At 40.0% G+C, this 24,249-nt stretch overlaps 1 protein-coding gene across 1 annotated transcript in view; it reads left to right on the top strand.

The window, feature by feature from the left end:
• The window catches only part of LOC141912876 (thrombospondin type-1 domain-containing protein 7B-like), a 75,635-nt gene that overhangs the window by 14,595 nt on the left and 36,791 nt on the right, over positions 1-24,249 (top strand). Inside the window, exon 4 of the mRNA XM_074804296.1 lies at positions 17,014-17,156. Coding sequence (XP_074660397.1) covers positions 17,014-17,156 — 143 coding nt within the window. The remainder of the gene's footprint in view (positions 1-17,013; positions 17,157-24,249) is intronic.

The following is a 24,249-nucleotide window of genomic DNA, read 5'->3' as shown; positions in this document are numbered from 1 at the left end:
ATTGAACATTTTATCAGCGCACTTTTCAAAACTGATCGTGCACACTTCACATGTGTGCATGCCTTCCCCAAAAACTGATCGTCCACACTTCACATGTGTTCTGGAATTCAACTGAGACATGTTTAATGGAAAATGAACTCAACAAACACCAGATATTAGACATTTTATCAGCACGTTTGCAAAAACTGATCATCCACACTTCACATGTGTTAATTTTAGACTTTTCCAATCGGAAACTAACTACAAACACCAGACATTGGACACTTCTGCACCACGTTGTAAAAAATCGTTACTCAAAGTGGCAGGTTGATATCTGGTTTGCCTAAAGATTAATTTTGTTTGCGACAAAATATTTCTCAAATTTCTCAAATTGATGAAGCCTATATCATTGATACTTCGTTGGCCAACATGGAAGGTTTATGTTAACTGAATAAAAACCCTGAAACATTGTTTTTGACGGGAGAATGAATGCATTGGTCTAACAGTCAGCTTTTTTTTTACAAACATTGATTTTGAGAATTCATTTCAAACACGCCTTGATACTATTGATGCAGATTTCATAAAATCTATCGTAAATGGTGTTGACTTCTGAGAAAGAAACGTTCTCTTTATGATGATTGTTTATTTTTTTTGTTTACATTTCAAGTTATTCTTTTGAAATACAATATATAATTGTCTTGCCTCAGGTGTATGCATACTCTTTGAAAATCTATATTGGCTGTTACATTTTTTTTCCAATTGTCTTAATCTAAAGCCCGATATTTTTTCGAAACTCCTAGCAAAACTATTGAATAAATATAAGGATTGTTGCTGGCGGCTAAAGAAAAGATTTTACCGGTAAATTTAACTAATATCGCCATTGATAAAACGCTGTCCATGTTGTGACGATAATTTGCCAATTTTGTGGATATTTTGAAGTCAAAATATAGTGTTGAAATTACAAACAAAACCAAATGTTTTTTTATTGAATAAAAGTGATAGATTTGATGAAATAAAACCAAATACTTCTATGGCACTTAATTTGCAGAAAATTGTCGTTAGATTTTACCAAATTGTCATTTAAAAGTCTTATGGGACCGACAATAATGGAAAATCAGTTATTTTGTATGCTTGTTTACTGAAACTTATGCCGATGATTGTTTTACCAAATACATTGTACACTGACTCTAAAATCGCTTTTAAAATCCATGAATAAATAGATAAAATATTGCTGAACTCAGGGTTTTACTTCTCATTTCAAATATTCGGTCGATTACAGGGTTGTTTTGTTTTTTTTTTAGATTTTTTTTCATAAATCGATGCGACAAGTAGCAGTATTCATTACTCACTTTCTTTCTAATATCGACGTTTTATGAATCGATGAAACTCTTCACAATGATACAATCGAACATAACCCTCCGATTGTGTAAATGATCTTTGTGATTTTTTTCTCTCGTTTTTCAAGTGGCAACAACAACAGCCGCCGCCATCACCGAGCGCGCCTTGTTCGATATACATGTCATAAAAAAAACCTGGTCAATAATTTTACACACCCTTGCAACACGCTATAAGTCATATTGGAATTTGATAGTTTAGGGGATGGTGCTCGCGTGTGAAAAAAACTACTGATAGCTAGAATTTAGTGTTTATTTCTTCAGTGAATTTTTAGAATTAACTATACACAATGTATTGGTATCATATTGACTGATAAAAAGGTAAAGTGAAGGAGGAAAAACAAAGTTCTAATGCTAATGAATATTTTGGTGCACCAGTGGTCATCTGATAATAGTTTCTAGTACTAGTGGTCATCTGATACTAGTTTCTACTGTGATTATAGAAATTATTCCATCCATTTCAACAGAAGATAACAATAAATACATTGAATTTATTGAAGGCTTAGTTGTGGTTGGTCACTCCACTGTCAATTGACCTGGTTAGATGCTAGTACTGAGTGTATGTGATGTCACTGGTCATTTGACCTAGGGTAAGGGTTAACTGCTGGCCCTGAGTGGCTGTGATGTCACTGGTCACCTGACCTAGGGTTAGGGTTAGCTGCGAGTACTGAGTGCCTGTGATGTCACTGATCACATGACCTAGGGTTAGGGTTGGCTGCTAGTACTGAGTGGCTGTGATGTCACTGGTCACCTGACCTAGGGTTGAGGTTAGTTGTTAGTACTGAGTGCCTGTGATGTCACTGGTTATATTTGAGTAGAATGAGTTCATTTGCAATTTGAATCCTGGATTGAAATCCTAGGCCAGAATTGTTGAACTTCATTCTGGTATTTATATAGTAGTGTGTACCTGACTTATGCTCAATTCTTCATTTCGGGTGTTTTCCTTCCACAGTGAGGGCGAAATAAAGAAAGAGAAATAAAGTCCACGTTTCGCTTTCATGAAATTATCAATAGAAGTTCGTAGCTAGTTTTTGATCTAGTGAAATTGTTTTTGGGTGTGTTTGAAAACTGTGAATTGAATCGATCAAGTGTTGTTATATTAAAAATGAACTAGACACCACCAGACTTTTCGAATATTCTAGACGCTAGTTAAAGTCTGGTAATATTTGTTCGTGAAACTTTCTTAGGGGTGGCCACTTACCCGGGAATCGGGGAAAAGTCGAGGAATTTTGTAATAAAAAGCTAAAAATCAGTAAAGAACTCAAGGAAATAAGTTGCCACTTTCTGTCTATGTCTTACGTATTTGACTGTGTTAATTGATTGGATTCTTAGCAGATCAAGTCAGGAAAAACAAGTGTATGTCAGGCAATAGTCACGGGAAAATCAAGTCGAAATAATAAGTGGCCACCTTGAATAAGCGTGCGGTGGTGTGAGGAATTGGCGTTTGTCAGAAGGCGGGGAGTGGGACTGTGTGGAATTTCAAAATCTACATTTAAGTCGGTGAGAAAAATTCGCAGTGAATCGGTTTTTAATGTGCCGTATTTCCCAGAGATTTCTATTTAGACTTTATTGGTGTTTTGTAAAGTGCGGAATTCAGGTTCGTTCCAAGCCACGAATAGATCATAAAATTGAGAGTATTTTCCATGGTTCTCAAATTAAGCGGACAATTTACAAATTGAGCGCTGTTAAAATTGGGTTCGAGTTTGATTATGGATTTTAGATACCGTAAATAAAAGAATGTTTGAACTGAATGATTATAACCACGTTCACACGGCGATGATTTCGCTCGGATCAGCCGGAGTCAAATTTGGCCCGTGCCTAATTAGAGAACACATGTAACGCACTCACTTGATACTTAACAATGCTTAAACAAATCAAAGTAACCAGAACCAGTCCGGAACCAGTTGTAATTCACATGCAATAGTTTGTCCCGTGCTAAAATTTGGTTTGGTCTTGAATTTGGTCAGGCCAAAAATGCTCGCGCGATCACGGCTTGAATCGGCCTGATAGATCGATGATTATTTTGGCCAAGTTTCGCAAAGTGAACGCAAATTTACAAGTAATACGCTTAGACTGAACAATAAAATGGTTTTCAGAATCGTACATAGCCGCATTTGTTCCTCGTGAATTTTACGGGGTGTAGCTGTATAACAAACGTTCTATATTTGCATTCGATCGATCTTTAAACTACGGAAATCGAAGATAGATATTAACAAATTTTTCTTCTTTAAAAACCGTCTGATTTTCGCACGAAACAAACGCGGCGCTTTCCGTTTCTAGATACGTGCGCGTGTACACAACAAGAAAGATGTTCGTCGTGTTGCTAAAAACGTGAATCAGTTTCTATTTCAACAATGTTGTTAATTTTTTACTACAGACACCTCAGATATGTTTCAATCGTACGTTGATACCTAGAAATGCGACTCGAACTATCGCGTTACCGAAGCTACGCGGCGAAATAATGATTGTAACCGTTTAAAAAAAGTTTAGCGGCCAATTAACCCAAACACCGATGTAGTACGGTATCATCGAGTTACACCCCCAAGGACATGCTATAAACCGTACGTTATAATTCAGTCGTTACGTAAATCTCGTCTTACTACCAGTACTTCACTTTCACCTTCTCTTCACTTTCAACTTCTCTTGTGTCATATTGATCAAAATAGCTGTTATCGTGTTATTAGGCACAACTGACAATAAACAAACATCCAACCTACCTTTGCCCCCCCCCCCCCCTATGTGTTGGCTTAACTAGTTTTGGTGGTGGCGTCGATTTTGGCCACTCAGTCCGTATTAGAATAGGTCAGGGCAGCTTACCGAGTACCGTATGCACATATGAGTCTGCAGCGTGGATCGTCACCATTCTGCAAATGTTTCACACTTCACATATGTTCAGTGCTTCACCTCAGACATTTTTAATTGAAAATGAACTACAAACACCAGATATTAGACATTTTATCAGAACACTTTCAAAAACTGTTCGTTCACACTTCACATGTGTTCAGTACTTCATCTGAGACATTTTATCAACCACCAGAATAGCCACTCTCAAGATGTCAAGAATAGATTTTGAGTTTATATATATCCCACAAAGAAATTCAAAAGGTATTTCAGGCGATAGAGGTGATAACAGTCTCTAGAGAGAGAATACTAAACCTCATGTCCTCTGATTTCAATTTTTGAACGATGAATTTCTATATAGCGGGTTTTAATGTAGAATTTTATCAGCGCGCTTTCAAAACAATTGAGAATGACTGAAGGTGTGGTTGCGGGCTGCGTTCGTCTCGAGTTTCAGCTAAAAAAGCTCGTTATTTTCCGTTCGATATTCGATGTTCAAAAGGTTTTATTTAGTAAAATACAACAGTAGATTCTCATAATAATCGCGGGAACTGGCAGCGATATTAGTTACTATCAAATCAAAGACTTGTTCTACTTTAAACAAGACTCTAGAACTAGAAATGAATACGCTTAATCTTTCTGTTTCAATTCTTCTTTTCGGTTGATGTGTTTATTTTTTGTCACATTATTGACAATGAAACGTGTCGAACAATCGTAGCAATCGTAACAATCGCGCGGCAGTTCGTTGACATTTAAAACGTTAAACGCGCACCGAGTGCGGAACAATAACTAAGCGGAAGAGAACGCGCGCCTATTTTCCCGATCGTTATATCCCGGCGGAAAAAAACCGACGACACCCGATTGTGATAGTTTTCTTTGATTCGTCGTCGTCGTCGTTTCGATAAAGCCCGGGCTCCCACCGTACAACACGATACAATTGTGCGACATGACTTGTGTTTTGAAATCGTAACCGCAGGCCCCCCTCGTTTATTGTCGTCAACACCATTGAGCCGCGTCACACTTGTATTCGGCGGCGGTGGCGGAGTGGAACGAAAAAATCGACGGCGCCTTGACCTCGTTATCATTTTCAATTTTAAACAAACTTGAATTCTGATGTATGCCAGTGTCTCAGTCTATACGGTAGCTCTGCATATATATCAAATATATATACTAATTGACAGAAGCCGCACACGATGCGTTTATTCGTTTGATTGTGAAGCTGGTTTCGATATTTAGCCCGAAACTATCCGCCAACACCCTCCCTCCAGTCCCTGAGACAATCTGCTGTCTGGACCCAACTTGGACCATCTGCAGCCAGTCTGGAACCCTCTCAGTATTTCCATCCGTGTTAAGCTTGGAATATCATCAGTTTTTGAAAGTGTGCTGATAAAATGTCTAATGTTTGATGTTTGTACCGTTAGTTATCAAAAAGTTCTGAACACATGTGACATGTGGACGATCAGTTAGTGTGCTGATCTAATTTCTGGTGTTTGTAGTTCATTTTCAATCGAAAATGTCTCAGGTGAAGTTCAGTACACATGTGAAGTGTGGACGATCAGTTTTTGAAAGTGTGTCTGATAAAAGTTCCAATATGTGAATGATAGAAAGAAGTAAGTACGTATGGTAAAGTATCGAAGTGAAGAGAAGGACAAGCGGTCTTTGAAAGTGTGCTGATATAAGTATTGAATGTCTGATGAGTTTTGTATCGCTAGTAAAAACAAGTAAAAGAATTCATCGTTGTTGAAAACTCGATCGGTTGAAAAACTCTTCAACCATAAGATGCCATTGTTCCGTTAAACATTCAACGATTTTTTTGGTCATCTTTTTTTTCACGTACGTAAGTTATCGCCGACACAAACATGTCTCTCGGATCGGATCGCAGACTTAAAGCGTTAAACAAGGAAGGGTTTTGATTTTGGCACGCACGCCGCTGTTGACATAACCTACCTCCGTATTCAGACGCGACCTTTGCTTTATGCGCTCGTAAAAAACGGCCATTTTTTTCGCCCGATCAATCTCTCAACCGCGATAACAACGACGACTATAGATCGTGTTGACTATAGCGATTATTGTTTCTTCGATTGGGTCGGAATTTCGATTTTTTTTGTCTATTCTATTTGTCGTTTTGATTTATGCGTCACGGCCCGGGCACAGTGCGGTGGCACGCGTCTTCCTTGACAGTTATTGCGTCGATTCATTTCAACTGACGGCACATGTTTACATTTCTTAGTTTCTCCTTTAAGAAAGAAAAAAAAAACCAAAAAAGTTCACTTTCGAACTCTTTCATTTGACAGACTACTACTGTTAACTCTTTGGCTGACTACTACCACTGTTAACTCATTGGCTGACTACTACCACTGTTAACTCATTGGCTGACTACTACCAATGTTAACTCTTTGGCTGACTACTACCACTGTTAACTCTTTTAAAGTTGTGACTTTGTCACAGTCAGTTTGATTTCATTGTGAATATTAATAATATCCCTCGGATGAAATCGCAGATTTTGCTTGAAGTGAAGTTTGCATTACATGGATGATTAAAAAAAACAGATGCGATGAAATCTTCAATTTTTACATTGGCGCGTGGTGGCGTTATTCAATAATGAAAGTAATCCAATTCAAGATGGCTGACTTGCAGAGAAAACCGGGCGGAAAGTGGTCACTCTGACTTTATTTTGGTATTTTTATAGGTCAGAATATCCACAACATATTTCGCTGATGGTCAATGGTTTGGACAATTAATTAGAAGTGTTGGGAACCTAATCCTCCTTGTATTGATATAAGTTAATATTATTGATATATGTTAATATTAGAAATAGTTAGTATTAGCTATGACTAAGTCTAACCTACCGTCAAGTATATTTAAGTAGCATGTCAGGGACCGTATGAAGGACCCCCTGGCAAGCATTTCAATTTTACTAATGTAAAAGAAAAACACTCAGCAGATTGAGATTAGTTTTTACAGTCAATCATTTTACATTATACAGGTATCTATTCCTGGAATGATTTTTTCATGAATTTATCCATTTTTTTTTTGGCGACGCTTAGAAGTTTGTGGCACCCACGCCATGCCACGTCACGAGCGGTGTAATATATTTTCACATTATATTTCCATTAAAGGTGATATGAAAAAAGAGGTAACATTTAAGTGTTACGATATAACAGTGATATATGATAGAGAGAATGGTGAACTCAGTTCATCGATAATCAAAATTTGTTCAATCTCAACTTTCAAGTTGATTTTTAAATCCTGAATACTGAAACCGATTATTCTCATAAGCTGCTCCAAAAACATTTTCAAGATTCACATTTTACTCTACTCAGTATCGGATCCAGTCTGGTAGAAAGGGGGGTCTGATCCAGGCGGGTAGAAAGGGGGGTTCCTCTAGTACGAAAAAGCCACTTTAAAGTTGCGGTGTGTGTCCTGGTAAGCGCCGAACGTACAATGTGCTTGCAGGGGGCTTTAAGAAGTATTGTGGACTTTCATCATAGATCAATGTCGGCTGGAATTTTTCACCTTTGATATTCAAAAGGGCATTCAAACACCCGAACCCCCCCCCCCCCCAGGTCTGAATCGATTTACGTTTTACTTCCAGTTGATCATAGCAGCAGTCTTTGAGGTAGCCTTTTAAAAAGATTTAGAATAAACACCGTGTTGAATATAACTTTCGCTTACAACTGGAAACTCTGATGTTTGTGATGTTAAGTGCTTACCTATGTTGCTGTCACAGTGAAGTATGTTTGGGATCAACCGCTCTCACGCACATGGTCATTAACTAATGGTTATATTGTGTGACGTTGTTATTGTTGTGACACCGATCAGGGATCGGTGGTTACAGGGGCCGATCAGGGATCGGTGGTTACAGGCGTCGATCAGGGATCGGTGGTTACAGGCGTCGATCAGGGATCGGTGGTTACAGGCACCGGTTCTCTTCCAGACTTTCATTGAAGTTTCATCTGGTTGTAGTGTTTTATTGATAAATCGTGTTTAAGGATCGACTGAGCTTCGTTGTCATTGTTGTCGTCTGCGGACGGTTTCCAGGACGATTTTCTTTCTCGTTTACGAGATCAGACGTATTTTTAATGTTCACCTTCTGTTCGTCGTATATACTGATGCCGGGTAGCGTTTTGATCGGTGATTGTGACATCAGCCCACGTTCTATCACTTACGAGTGATTGCTGTGAGATTCCTGTCAATTTCATGCAGTATTAATCTACGTCCACAGACCAAATACTCAGATATTAGACATTTTATCAGCACACTTTCTTAAAGACCGATCGTCCACACCTATGCATGACTGTTTCCAGAACTTCACTGTTTTTCAGGCTTTTTTGATTAAAAATGAACTACAAACATCAAGTATTAGATATGTAAATCAGTGCATACTCTCAAAACTTCACATGTGTTCAGTGCTTTACCTGAGACATAAACTGAAAATGAACTACAAACACCAGACAGACACTTTCAAAAACTGATCGTCCACACTTCACAATGTGTTAAGGACTTCACCAGAGGCAAATCAAAAATCGCCAAAAACATAGAAATTAGACATTTAATCGGCACGCTTTCAAAAACTGATCGTGCACACTTCACATGTGTTCAGTGCTTCACACGAGACATTTTTAATTGAAAATGAAACGCGCACACCAGACATCAGACATTTTATCAGGGAATTTTCTCGAGGTATAAAACCGAAAATACAAAGGCTTATGATTTATGTCTATAAAAACCGAGGTTGTTTACCGAACAGATTTAACAACGTCTCGTAAACTCAATCTCATTCAATGAAGCTGATATTTCATATAATCCGGTTAGCAGATTATATTTTTCGTTTTTTTCAATGGATAAAGAATCGTGTTTTGTTTGGGGCTCCCGATGTCTACGGCTGTAATTAGTCAGTAATTCGATATCATTTTTCAAGTTGTTTTGGCGACAGTACGAAGAATATTCCACGAAATGATATCCTATCGGTAATTTGTGTGGTCCATCCCTACACAGCGAGATATCGCATTTCTAGTTTTTTAAAAACTCTGCAAAAAAGATTAACAAAACTGTTAGCCAATGATATCGTGAAGCAGATTTCTCGTCAGTGGTTACCTAAATCGGGCCTGTATTTAGGAAGGTTTCTGGAGGCCTATATCTCCCCCCTGTGACATCGTCAGATCGCCTGCTAAAGTAAGAAATCAGGAAAAAGTGAAATTTGTTGAAATTGCTGATCACGATATGTGAAATCAAACAGTTTCCTTCTATGTCTTACATATTTGACTGCGTTAATTGATTTGATTCTTAGCAGATCGAGTCAGGGAAAACAACGTGCATGTCAGGGAATAGGGTAAAAGCGAGTCAAACGAAAGTAGCCACCCTGCCCTTGTTTTGCGACCCACTGTTTTATATAATACATGTTTTGCGACCCACTGTTTGTAGATAATGCGTGATTTCAGACGAAAATCAAAGAATAGTAAAAATGAAAGATGAAGAAGACATTTCATTTAACGCGCGTTCGTCCGTAAATTGCAATCAGTCGCCGTTCTTTCAATTCTCTCGACGTTCGTCGTCGTTCGCCGGCTTTTCTCTTAATTTACTTTGTATGGATTTCCATTTTTTCGAAAGTTTTCGTTCTCGCGAACGGTTTTCCAGCGCGGTGCGGCGCGGCGTTTGCGCCGTAAATATAACATTTCGATCAATTCCGTGTGTTCGCGTTCGATCCGTTCGAATCTACATTAATTTTTCAGTCGGCGCCTACGAGGTTTTTCTATGAATAGAACCGAAATAATGTATCATCAAATACGCGACCTTATTCATGTTTGTTCCTTCGTATATGATTTCTTTTTTACATTTCTCAGAATCCATTTATTTGCTGTTCGTTGTAGACGATGAAATCGATCAATTGTGGCTTCTTGATCCCTGCGTATATAAACATTCTGACTAGTTTAGTCTGATTCGGTTTTGTTTGTTTTTTTGTCGCGTGTATTTTCGAAGTTTCTATTTTATTTGTTTCTATTTTCGACTTGCTTCAAACCGACGTATGACAACAAGCTTCCCGACAGTCGCGTGACTTGTGGTATTTGAATTTCGCCCACCAGATGACAAGACCAGACATTTTTCGAGTCCGCGTTCATTTATCATCCATCTTCGCAGCAAAACCTATCGTTACCTGCGGGTCATTCCTGAAAATCATCGATTCACAAATTGACATTTTGTCCATCTATGTGTGATCGCCTGCGCTTGTCAACGGCATCTGTTATCGTCGGTCCAATCATCATCTGAAATAATGTTATCGTGTGAAGCCATGTTTTAAGTAAAACTAAGTGTTTTTAACGAGAAAGTCTCTCAGTATCGCCAGTTCAATTGTCGTCAAAATCAATCCACATGAAGCCATGTTGTTTGAGGTGAAATTAATAGTGTTTTTAAGTCGTCACTCGGTCGCAGTTTGTATCAATGTGAATATGTTCTTCTGTTTGAGTTCGTAGATGGTTCGAATTAGTTGTGTTTACACTTGAAGCACTTGTCGCATCCCAAAAGATTCATTGATGTCCAAAAAGGCAATACATGGTGTAATCCTGCGCTGTAATGCACAATGTATGTTGCAACATGAAAAAGGGCACTCAAACATTTTATCTATTAGCGAACATGTACATCGCACCACTGTGTAACCACTGGTCTAGTGGACTAGTTCTATTGGTCTACTGGGGCCAGTTGCACAGTCTTGATTGACTAAAGTCCGAAAGTGGTCTTTTAATGTTAAGACTGGTCTTAAGTTGTTAGATTGGCTATAGAACTAAGTAGGTCTTAGACTGGTCTTAAGTCTAAGTCATGACTACGCAACCGACCCTTGGTCTAGATCCGCCCGTAAACCGGGTCTCGTAGTAAAGATGTCCATGATTGAAACTTAGCGATTGATTTATCCGATGGTTCTGTATACCGCCGGTTCCGATAAGGTTTGCGTGCGTTAAGGAACCACGCGGTGTTTTCTCCATCATTAGCCGGATCTAACTCGACGTGTCGTCGGTATTCGACCGATGTTTACCGCGCGCGTCTGCTTTTGTTCGCACGACAGTCGGTGAAAAGCCGAAAACGCGACGAATTTCCGGCGCGTTCGGAAAAACGGTGAAATCCTCGCTCGGCGTGAGATCGTCGTTCGGCGCTCGTTATCGCTATCGTCGCGGGTTTGATTGGAATGATCGATTTATTTAGCGGCCGCCGCACGGCTGCGAGCACTAGCGAGGTGAACATGTCAACAGTGATCACTGACAGTTGATCATCGGTCAATGTAGAACCACTTTTCAACGCATCTTTTTGTAATTCCATAATGATCAAAACTGCGCCGCAGTAAATGTTGTTGACCTCGCCGTCAGTGCGCTTTCCACATTCGGTAAATGGTTTTTCATAATCCTCGATCTAGTTCGCTTCTAAATGGACATTCCGGAGGCATCTGTTTTGATTCCGCCATGTTTTTTTAGCTATTAGCGTATATGTACATCGCACCACTGTGTAACCACTGATCTAGTGGACGAGTTCTATTGGTCTACTGGGGCCAGTTGCACGGTCTTGACTCAAGTCCAAAAGTGGTCTCAAATCTTAAGACTGGTCTTAAGTTGTTAGATTGACTATAGAACTAAGTAGGTCTTAGACTGGTCTTAAGTTGTTAGATTGACTATAGAACTAAGTAGGTCTTAGACTGGTCTTAAGTTGTTAGATTGACTATAGAACTAAGTTGGTCTTAGACTGGTCTTAAGTCTAAGTGATGACTATGCAACCGACCCTTGGTCTAGCGCGCTTGCCTTCTATACGTACGGGACCCGGGTTCGAGCCCCGGTGTGGCTGCGTAATTTCACTATCACTTCTCTCTTAATAGTTACATATTGAATGTGGTGTAAATGCATTTAAGTCTAGGAATCTGGTAGAATCCGTTTCAATAGACCCTGCTTACATTTTACTGAGCTGAAAAAATCTCAACCTTTTATTTCCCATTTATTTTCGAGAAAAAAAAAAACGAACGAACTAAAAGGAAATTTAGACGACGACGTTGTTGCGCGTTGTATCGATTCGCTCTCGACGACGGAACGAGAACTACGGCGACTTTCGAAATCAAATAAACGCAAATTTGTTACGAAACGAAACAGAATCCGCCGTCGGCGAAATGTGACTTTTACCCGTAAACTCCCGGCGAACATCGAATTTACAACGAGCGTTGCGTGAATCTAGTTTACGCGGGCGCGATTCTGTTAACGGTTACATCTGCTTCATTGTTTGTGTAAAGACTCGCGGAACGGATAGATTTCCTAATAAAGCGCCACCGCGCGCGAATTCTATTTCTAATTCGTTAAGCTCAATTTGCTCGGTCGGTTCGTTTGGGCCGTAATCGTTCACGAGATTCTTTGCCATTATCGAATTGCTTATAGAATTGTAACTTTCTTTAAGTTTAAAGAGTATTTTGGTCATTAACCCCTCGGTTGCGATTCCATTGATGGTCATTTACTTTGTTCCCTTTGACAAACAGTTTTCATGTACATCTGCTGTCATTAATGAACTATTAATTATCTCAAAGTCAAGAATTATCTGTAAATCGATCAAATCTATTGGCGTTTTTCATTAAATCCACTTTGATTAAATCCTATACACTCGAATTCATTGTTAATAAAACGAGATATTTGTTCTGGATAACTTAACCCTTTCAGTGTGTCTACACTGCTGTGCGATGTATATATTGGTGATGAACTTTGTTAGTACATCGGATCGTGGTGTGTTCACGAGATAACTAATTGGTTTTTATCTCTTGAAAGATGGCAGCACCTGACATGGTGACATATTAGTAATTAATAATACGTCGCACAGTGGTGTAGACGCACTATAGCAGTATGCCTGTTGTACACCGCACTGAGATGGAATTATCAGAAATTTTCAAATTATCCAGCATTTCCGGGTATTGATTAGTCAGCAATGAAATGGTGAAGCTATTTTGCCTCAGGCTCTTGTTCATTTTCCCAAACTGTCTACAATTTCGGATTTTCTCGACGAAAGTTTCAAGGTCCATGGATCTCTCGTCATTCGCTCGTCTGAACGTTGGTTTCTACCGTCGGTCGATTACCGCGTCGTCGTCGACGAGAAGTTTCGAATTGTAGTGGGCCACGTGGAGAATGTCAAACTGCGTCTTAATTACGTCGTTTAAATTCTGAAGTCGAATCCGTCTCGAAATCGATTCGGCTCTTCAGCGACAATCGTCGTCGTCGTCGGAAACGCGAATGCGGTTATGACTTTGAACTAATCGTTTAAAGAGAGATATATTCGATTTAACGGAGCCATCTGTTTTACGGTGGAAAGTTCCGAATGTCGATGGCGCCGACGCGTACGGAATGGTTAACAAGCCGAGAGACGGTCCCAAACCGCACACGTGCGCACGCAATTCAAAATGTATTTATCAAATTGAAGCAAGATCTCCCTTGATAGAAATACATTTCAGTGGCCAGTTGCACAGTCATACATAGTGATTATTCGAATAAAGTGGAGTCTATACCACGACTAAGCACAAAATGTTTAAATTTGAATGTTTTTAAGGTTTTGATAAATCATTTCAATTTCCTAATCATATTCTGTCCAACTTAAATTTTTCTTGCGTTCTAACCTCTTTTGGGAGAGAAGCTTAACCTAGTGGCTGGTCTGATACGAGGGAGAGACAATTTAATTCAATTCAAATCATCGTTCCGTAACGTAGTTATACATTATAAGATCAAGCACAATAAAAACAGGGGAGATAGAAAATAAAGCTTTTTAAAGAAAATGATTATATACAGAGAACAAATAACAATAACAGTTGAATATACACGCAAAGTAAACAGGTTTTCAGTAAGTTAGTCAGTGATAGTTATTTCATGAGTTCAACCCTTTCTCCACGTAACCGTGAAATACGTTACTGAATTAAAACATTCGACATGAGCGGCTGAAGCTCTTGAGTCAAACTTATCGAGAATAGTCGAGATTGGTCCAATAGACCGTGAAGTGATGTCACCTGAGAACTGATCACACTTATTTATGTATGGAAATCTGGGGTCCAGTTCCACAGTTCTGAGTTAAGATTTGACTCAGAGTTAACTCATTGAAAATGAACTAACTTTAACTCAGAGTTAACTCTTACTCACGACTGTCGAACTGGGTCCTGTGTAATAAATAGTTAGTCGTATAGTTTTAAGTGATCTTGTATTCGCTAAGATGTTTTAAGCGTCAGTTACCGGTTGTGTTTAATGATTGATATTAATTTATTCAGTTACACGGCAGCAGTTCTTCATCCGATTAATCTCCGCAAGTCAATCGACAATCGCTTTGATCTCTACGACGACGACGACGATACCAGACTCCGTTTACACGTTGCGTTCGGCATCAACGACGATTTGAAATTCATTTCATGTCAGTTTCTCATGCATTATTCAAACGGTCTCTAGTGTAATCGGTTCGACTGATTGACTGACTGACTAACTAACTCACTGACTGACTGACTGGTGCACTGACTGATTGACTAACTCACTGACTGCACTGATTGACTGACTCTAAATGATTGACTGACTAACTGACTGACCGACTGACTGCCGCACTGACTGACTAACTCACTGACTGACTGACTGACCGATTAATTAACTCACTGACTGATTGACTGACTGACCGACTGACTGGCATTGGTGGCAGATTCAGATTGGGGTACACCGGGCACGCATCCTCTTTTCGGCCAATCATTACCGGTTACAGAGTGAGCCCTGGCGATTGGTGTTGCTATGACGGGCGTTTACCAGTTAGCGTGAGCCCTGGCGAGTGGTGTTACTATTACGGGTGTTGACCAGTTAGAGTGAGCCCTGTTGAGTTCTCGTGTTCCTGCAGCTATCTGTTCTACGATGTCTTACTGTTCATTTACGCCGAAATCAATTATCAACTTGTGAAGCAGCTTCAATCATAGTTCCCCCCCCTCCCAGTGCTCAGATTCCATCATCATCCTCACATTTCCCCCTGAAGTTCCCTTCTGTTTATACAGTAAATAATTTTCGCTGTATTTATAATCTTATTTCGATTCTTTTTTATGTTCGTTATTTCGCCTGAAACATGTCTGTTTACGTCTCGTACGGTCGCTTTGATGAGATTTCTTTAATATTCTCAGGATGAAATCACATCTTTCCCTCTGTGTCTCTGTTACATTCTATTTATAGTTCAAAGCATAACTGGAAGCTTCTTTCAATTAATTACCACGAAAAATCATCGACCAAATTGCTTGTGATACACAAAAATAACCGGGGCTTTATTGAAAATGCTTTTTTTATATAACGTGTCTTCAGGCTTTGCGTGATGAATCGTTTATATCTGCGAGATTTTTAACACCGATATTTGAAAGGTCTCATCTCTCAGTCCCATCAGGTATAGATATAGGTATATAACAGGTTGCAGTAATTGATGTATACCTAGTCTGGCTATAGTCATCAGTTTTGATCCGGCCTTGTTTGAAGATTTGAGAAACTAAGAGTGTTTGAAAGTCGACACTCGGTCGTCACAGTTTGTATCGATATAAACCCTCTTCAGATCGACTTTATACATGGTTAAAATCAGTTGTGTTTTAAACAAGAAAGTTTCTTTAGTTTGCTTCCGAATTAAGTGTTGCCCGCACACTGTAAGCACACTGCTGGCTGCTTACAGCGTGCGGGCAACACTTCAAAGGCCGCTGTAAGGTTAAATGAATAATCAAATAGGATTAGTCTTGGGAAACCAAGATCCAAGTGACATAAAAACAAACAAACAAAAGCCTTGTTTTTGTTTTCATGCATCTATACATATGGGGTGGCTCCGAGAATATCCGACTTATTGCATTTTGGAGCCTTCCCTTGTTGAAAAAGCCTATTTTGTGCTGTTGATGATGCGGCGATAGCTGAGGGCAAGGTATCTCCTGTGCGTGCAGCGAGAGGCTGGAAAAATAGACAAATAGAAGGTTGACACTGCGAGTAAAAACCACTGGCAGCAACGAGAAGTAACACTCATTGTGTTAACGAAGCGCAAATGGTGTCTTTTTTTCAACGTAATGAATAGTGTAAGTACGCACTGTCTAGTGGTGTGTGTAAATACAGTGATCAGACAGTCATCTTTTACCTTTTAGCTAATAGCTTTTACTAGTAGAGCAAGCCGTATAGGCAAATGGTAAGCGAATTCGACTCTGGGATACCAGGTCCTGTGGGTTTGCATCCGGTAGTGTCCCCGGGCATCCTCATTGCCTCCCTTCACCCAGAAGTAAATGGGGCACCTGGTGTGATAGATGACTCCTGAATGCCTCTAGTAGCTGCTCGGATATTACTTCTCCCCGGTGAAGATGACTGATAAATGGTTAGGGTTGTAGGCTGAGGGGGCAATGATGCCGATTATGTGGAAAGGGCTGTTGAACATTGTATCATAGTGAAAATGGGGCTATAGAAATTGAATTACTAATACTATTAATGAGAAAAGTGTAGAAAACCTGAGTAAAAGCCTTCAGAGTCCTTCATACACACCTAGACTATGACTACTATTTGAGCGTAGTAACTACTCTCATTTACTACCAAAATACCTTCAAAATCTGACTGATTTTTAGTTCATTTTCAATTAAACAACTATTTGCGATGACAAAATGTTGTGAAAAACCTGTACTACAATGGGGGCAGACATATCTGGCCGGTTTATAACTCATTAGTATTTTCTTACATAATCGTGTTCTCTGAAAATAGAAAATCGATCAAATGTCGCTGCCTTGTGGCTATATTTGCTGTTCTAATTTGTTTAAAATTTGATTGGTATATTTCAGGTATAAATGGTTATTGAGCGCGTGGAGTATGTGTAAATTATTGACGTATAACAGTACGTGCGGTCCAGGTATTCAATGGAGAGAAGTAGCTTGTCGACTGGAAGGCAGTTCCAGACACGTCGCTGAAACTCGCTGTTTAGAAGGTAGATTTCATAAATTTTGTCTATTTCAATAGAATGTACAGGCAGATCCAGATTTGGGGACAGTGACAGATCCAGATTGGGGGACAGTAGCAGATCCAGATTGGGGGACAGTAGCAGATCCAGATTGGGGGACAGTAGCAGATCCAGATTGGGGGACTGTGGCAGATCCAGATTGGGGGGACAGTGGCAGATCCAGATTGGGGGACAGTAGCAGATCCAGATTGGGGGGACAGTGGCAGATCCAGATTGGGGGACAGTGGCGTAACCAGATTGGGGTACACCGGGCACGCATCCTCTTTTCGGCCAATCAAACATTTCAAAAAACATTAATTTTGATCTTAAAAGTAGGGATTAACCCTGTTATCTATTTGAATGGTAGATTTCATTTGATTTGTAGACGTGCTCACAATGTACCGGAAAGCATCTAATTTTTCTGGATTCTCTGAGTGAGGGAGGACTCCCAGACCTGTTGAGGTGCTTCACTTATCCCGACACCGCAGTTTCTAATTCCTCAATTTGCGCCTAATCCCCTTTCTCAAAATCCTGGTTCGCCTCTGATGAATCATACCTCCGCTCGTCTAAGTAACCACGCATCAGTTATACGATATCTGTAAAGAGAGAAATGACTTCGCTATCAATTCTTTTAAAGTTGAATTTCGTGTCTTCGAAGAACCGGCGAGAAAACGTTCTTCGACGCGCAGTCAATATTCATTCGAACGCGAGCTTTGAAATAAGTTTTTTTTTACGAATCTAAGGCATCAGTTGATTTCCAGCGGATTACTGGCGACGTCGTGCCGTAAATTACCTACGTTCACCGGATACGTAACGCCGTACGCACTTCTCTTCATTCTCGAATCCTTGTAGGAGGAAACTTGATTGGCTTTTAAAAACTAGCGCTCGCTCGCCGCCGCATTTTTCTTCTCGGTCGGTCGTCGTCGCGTAGTCGTCGCTAATGGGTTATTGTTCCGCTTGGTGAACGCGTCGATAGTCCGAGTCCGTTTCACCGAAATCACTCAAGCGGTAACCGGTACAGGCCAACGCGATTTACCCCCGCGCGCGTAAGAGAAAAAAAACAACGGAACGAAAGACTAATCATCGGCGTCGCCGTGGGCCGAATTCTGTAGGCGTCGCGTAGCAATCAGCCATCCGTTTGCGGAGAGTCAGTTTTTTCTTGCTCGGTGCCGTGTAGAACCGATATCAGCGCGACCGCAGCAGTCGTACAACTCTGACACTGTTGTTATCTTTAAACCCTTCAGGGATTCTTACTACGCACTCGAATAGACCGGTTTCATCGCAGACGCAAACATAGATACCTTTATATTTACTTTAACTAGGAATTCGTATTAAAACTATTAAAGATCCTAAAATCCAAGATTTTATATATAGGGGTCATTCATTTATTACGTACGCATTAGGAGAGGGGGTAGGGGTCAGTACAATTGCGTACTGTAATGCTTAATGTAAAGGAAAAAATGGCCGATTTTGCGTACAGAGCGGGAGGGGGGTTGAAAAAAGTTGAATGATCCCATACTGTCTATTCAACATGGGGAATATAGAATAAAAACCCAAAATAAATCTTAATTTCTTGCTAAAAGTATCGGTATTTACTAAACCCTGAAAACCTTTGAGCATTAGGTAATTATTTTCTTTAAGTTTTACGGTTGCGCGAGTCTTTGTGGAGCTGCAGTTAACGACCCTCAGGCAAAGCCCAATCAATGTCAGAGATGGCAGTATCTTTGAACCCGTGGAACAGTGAACAGCTCAGTTTGTCTTGAGAGAGATACATCTATGAACTGCCCTGAGCTCCGCGTATTTATTCGCATACAATTATACAGCATTTTGAGTAATCCATGACTCGTAAGATTCTTCTTTACTCGTCTTTTTTTTGTACTGGGTTCCGAATATATCAGTAACCGTAGCAACCATATCGCGAATAAACAGTCGCAACAATGCGGTCGTGATTTGCGCGGTGTATTTAAAGGTTTTTTTCTTCGTAGCGCGATGATCTGAATACGGTAGCGGCAGCCGTTTTTTCTCGACCGACAGCTTCTTTGGAGAAGATTCTTTTAATGCGTTAATGAGGCGTCGACGAAGCGTAATCGACGGTATTTTAGTCCGCGTCGTGCATCGCAGCGTCTCCGACGCGGTGGTCTATTCATCGGAAGTTTTATCGTTGGCGCACCGTCGTCATGGCGATCGATTGAAGCGATTGTTGTCTGATTGGGAAGACGATCGTCGTTGAACGAGTTACAGTTCAATTAATTGTTTTAATGTTTCATGACTGACCCAGTGGCCTCTCAGCGGTCCAGGGGTCAGTTGTGCAGTCGACGCTCGCAGGGACAGATTTAGAAATTTCGAAAAAACGGGGCGTACTGTCAATAGGCAAACGATCAATAATGAATACGCTCGGAGATAATCACTGACAATTCTGGAAGCAATTAACGGAGAGTGTTGTTTTAGAAGATCCGTTGTATATAATTGATGTAAATATAGAGGGTGCTGTTCATGCGTATAGATGATAAATGAGATTGCTCCGAAGTAGACGCCGAGTACCGGTACGAATCATATTTTTTGGTCAACGCGCGACACTTGATTGTCATGCGTATAATGACTTGCGCGGTTTAGAGGAGTGGTCATCATTAAATCAGTAGGTGATGTGACGACGTTGTTTGATATATTATACGTTGCGTTTCCGTCGACGAGCGGCACTTGTCTGATTTCCGTTTTACGAACGAATGCGACTTGTCCAGTCATCGAAATGATGACATTTCGATGTCATCTTAGTGTGATTCGTGATAGGTCAATTCCTTTTTTTTTATGTACGCGATCGTTTGAAACGTTTCGTTTAACTCTTTCAGTGCGTCTACACCGCATGCCGGTGATGGCTAGTACACCGCATCTCATTAGCTAACTCAGTCTCACTCAGAAGATTGACATGTCTTAAAAGGCAACAGTGGCAACAGTAGTATGGGATATCTCATTGTGGCAACTGTGGAAACAGTTGTATGAGATACCTTATACAGGCAACTGCTGCTAACTCAGTTGTATGAGATATGTCATATAGGCAACTGCTGCTATCTCAGTGAGATATCTTATAGAGGCAACTGCTGCTAACTCAATAGTATGAGATATCTTATAGAGGCAACTGCTGCTATCTCAATAGTATGAGATATCTTATAGAGGCAACTGCTGCTATCTCAATAGTATGAGATATGTCATATAGGCAACTGTTGCTAACTCAGTACTATGAGATATCTCATATAGGCAACTACTGCTATCTCAATAGTATGAGATATCTAATATAGGCAACTGCTGCTAACTCAATAGTATGGTAAATGTTATAGAGGCAACTGTAGTTAACTGAGAAGCATGAGATATGCTGTGAACGTCTTCAAAGCATCTTTGATGTGCATTTGCTTCTTACGAACCCGAGATTAAACCACAAATCGCTGTGATCATTCAGTACACTGATTATTACCCCGCCTCACGAAAAAAAAAACCCGTTTAATTTTTTGGCCGACTCTGATGAGCGTTGCGTACAGATGATTGCAGACTCGGTATACGTCATACGCTAACACCACTTACCACGCGCGAAGATGTGAACCAGCGTAGCGCATAATCCCGTTCACATTAATAACGCATCGTGCGGAACCTTTTCATGTCGACTTATCACTTGTTTACCATGATAAGTCTGTTGGTAAGACTGATATACAGGATGGTCACTAACAATGGCGATGTCTTATAACTAAGCAGCGTTAGTTACTTTTGTTCAGTTTGTTCTTATCTTCGCTGGTTTTGGATACGTCGTTCGATGCAGTTCCTTGCTGCGTCTTTTCTACTGTTGAAATTTTCTATTGTTCATCAAATATTGAAGTAAAGTTTAAGAAAGCTTATAATAATGAACATTCCTCCGTTTCATTCCTGCGTTGGTGTCGATGATAGATTGCCGTCGGTGTCATTGTTAATATACTCGGGGTGATACTAATCCGTTTAAAGGTCAAAGCTTTTAAGTTAAAAACTTTACGACGTAAAAAATCGGGCGAATGTTTCTCAACCTGTCAACCTGAAAATAAATCTGGGCTTGGTTTACATTATTTTCAGGTGCTCATTTGTGTTCTTATGTTATTACTTGTCTTAGTTTTTTACCGTGGTATAGTGCTTGAACATTTCACACGTGTATATATGTAGATATATCACGTATTCATGATAAATGCAATGGGGACTGACTATAGCAGCTATCACATCAGGTGACACTGAAATGTTGGACATATCCTATAACAATTTGTTGATTTTCATCTTGTTTTTAGTCTCCCTCATGAGAAATTAGGCAAATCATGTCCCTTGATATCTTACTGCAAGAGTGCCCCTTGTGGATCCACACTTGCCACAAGTGGAATCCTCTATTGACGCATTAGGTGTCCTACTGCACACTAGCACACCTGGTGGATCCTCACGTGCCACAAGTGGAATCATCTATTGCCGCAGTAGGTGTCCTACTGCACATTAGCACACCTGGTGGATCCTCACGTGCCACAAGTGGAATCATCTATTGCCGCATTTGGTCGGGCCAGGCCGATATCGGTTCCCTTTTCGAATGGTTTTTTGGAAACTGTCGAGAAGTCTCGTCACCCATTGTGGAGTCTCTCTGTTAAAGCGGATCTCTCTGAATTCATGAATAACTTTATATCGGACGTTTGTTAACAATCTCAGGCGATCGTGATTAGCTCAAGAAAACGCTACCGTTGGCGAGTTGATATTATCGATAATTCTGTCATCGGAGCAAAAATCTAGATATTTACACAGTAGGTTTGAGTAGAGAGAGATAACGCGGAGAAGATAAGTTCAGAAGAACACTAGGTCCACTCTAAACCTGTCGTACAAGAGAGAGATGGAACAAAAACGCGTTTTAGCGGTAAACGACGGCGACGATGACTTCATGAAATATTCAACGACTCTCGTAGTTCGTCGTCTTCAATCGCGTGTGCATACGCATTTTTTGTGATCTTGAAATTCTCCTTTTTTTTTGCGAAAAATTAATTGCGTTGAATTTGAAGAGCTATATCTTCTCTGTGAAGATCCATCGCTTTCGTTTGTATCCGGCAACAAGTGGAACGACTAGAAGTGCCGCGGCTTAAATGCACTTTCATTCGCTCAATTAGAACTAAATCTTGAAACGTTAGAATATACGTTTCCCACAGCGCATTTACAAATGTTGTCGGACTTGCTTAATTCAGATTTGAAGTATGATGGTATGTACAAAGTCGCCTTTTGTATTTGGGAAAATTGAAAAATCATCGACGAAATTCTTAAGAAATTTGAATTCATGTGTAAATGTGGGAATTTCAATTCTGAAGAGTTAAAACGATTGAGATAACTCCGTAGTCGAACCGAAAAATGCGGAAATTAGTGAGGAAGATGTTAATGTAACGATTAAGAAGTGACTGAAATTACGTGCGTTCACCACAGATCAAAACCTGGGGCCGGTTCCATAGACAGGGCTTAGACTTAAGACCAGTCTAAGACCATCGTGGTTATATAGCCAATCTAACAACTTAGGACCAGACTTTAGATTTAAGACCACTTTTGGTCGTAAGTCTCAACTATGGAACTGGTCCCAGGGTTTCATCTCATGCATAGAAATCAAGAGTGCTAACCAGTAGACCAATAGAACTAGTCCATTTGGCCGGTGGTTATATCAGAGATGTAAGACTTCCGTTTTTTGAGGGAATTCTGTTTTTCTTTTTCATTTTCCTGGTAAAGAAAAATGCTGTGAAATTGCATCCTAGAACACTTAAAATTTGCAAAATTTCCCAAATTTTTGGATATCAACTATTTTCCTATTTTTTTTTCTTTGGCCACTTACATCTCTGTTATATAGCTTGTCATATATGGGTAACATTAAATCTTCATTGAATGGTTGGAGAGACTCCCTCAGAGTTGTTGAGGGTCTAGAATCCATCATCCCTTTCACAAAATAATTCACGATACGTTTTCACCATTGATCGTTACTTATCTTGTTTTCATCCCCGATCGTCTTAGCTTTCGTAGCGCTTCGGTCACTTAAAGCATCGACTTTCACTACCCCGCGCGCACTCTCTCTCTCGCGCGCGTGGCAGAAATACTTCACCGTCGACCGGAAAACGGCAGGTTTCCGGATTGAGCATGATTGATAGCGATAAAATAGCCAATATGCGCCCGATTGTCAAATCAGGCTTAATTGATTGATAAATCACACTGCAATGTAATATTGAATAGTTTTGTCATGCGTTCGTGCAGATCATATTGAAATAATGAACAGGAGTCTGGTAAAACAAATCAAATGACATAAACTACTTTTTCACTTTGTGCTCGACATTCATCGGTCTAACTATGTAATCGAGTCTGAGGCGATCTCTTTTGATGGGGCCATGTTTTGGGTGAAAACTAAGGCGACGATTACAGTCGTCACTCTTTGGTCACAGAGATCTGAGATCGTAGATCTGTCGTGTTAAAACTATGTTGCACACAGCATCATCGATTGTCTTCAAAATAAATAGCACGAAACAGTGTTTCAAGTGAAGGTAAGAGCATGGTTCCCACAGAACAGGGAAATTGGGAAAAACTTGGAAATTTTGAAATAATAATTCCCAGTTTGGAAATGTTTGCGAATTTGAAAAATTTTCCTCAAATCAAGGAAATATTTGGGAAATTCCATTATATTTCACATATTGCATTTGCCAAGGGCAACTTTCTTCAGCAATTTCCCTTGAAAATCACCTTTATCAACCAGTCACCGCTAAAATGTTGACTGTTCCATGACGATATGTGTTCATTTGCATTTGGGAAAATTGAGAAATCACCCATAAAATACTTGGGAAAAACTTGGGGATTTTGAATTCATATAACTGTGGGAACCATGTAAAGTGGGCTTGAAAGTCAAAGCTATGTTTCAAGTGAAACTAAGTAAGAGTGTTTGTGAGAGTTTGTGCGCACCCCTGCACCCTCTCCTTGTATCAGCCCCTCTATCTAAAGATACAGCACCAGATTCTAGAGGATGGCGTTGAGGAAACTCTTGAGAAGTATCTAATGACGTACGGTCGATTCTAGCCGTGAC

The sequence above is a fragment of the Tubulanus polymorphus genome, chromosome 11, assembly GCF_964204645.1.
Source record: "Tubulanus polymorphus chromosome 11, tnTubPoly1.2, whole genome shotgun sequence".
NCBI lineage: Eukaryota > Metazoa > Nemertea > Palaeonemertea > Tubulaniformes > Tubulanidae > Tubulanus > Tubulanus polymorphus.
The sequence above is the reverse complement of the archived record's forward strand: the minus strand, read 5'-3'. Positions and strand labels throughout refer to the sequence as shown.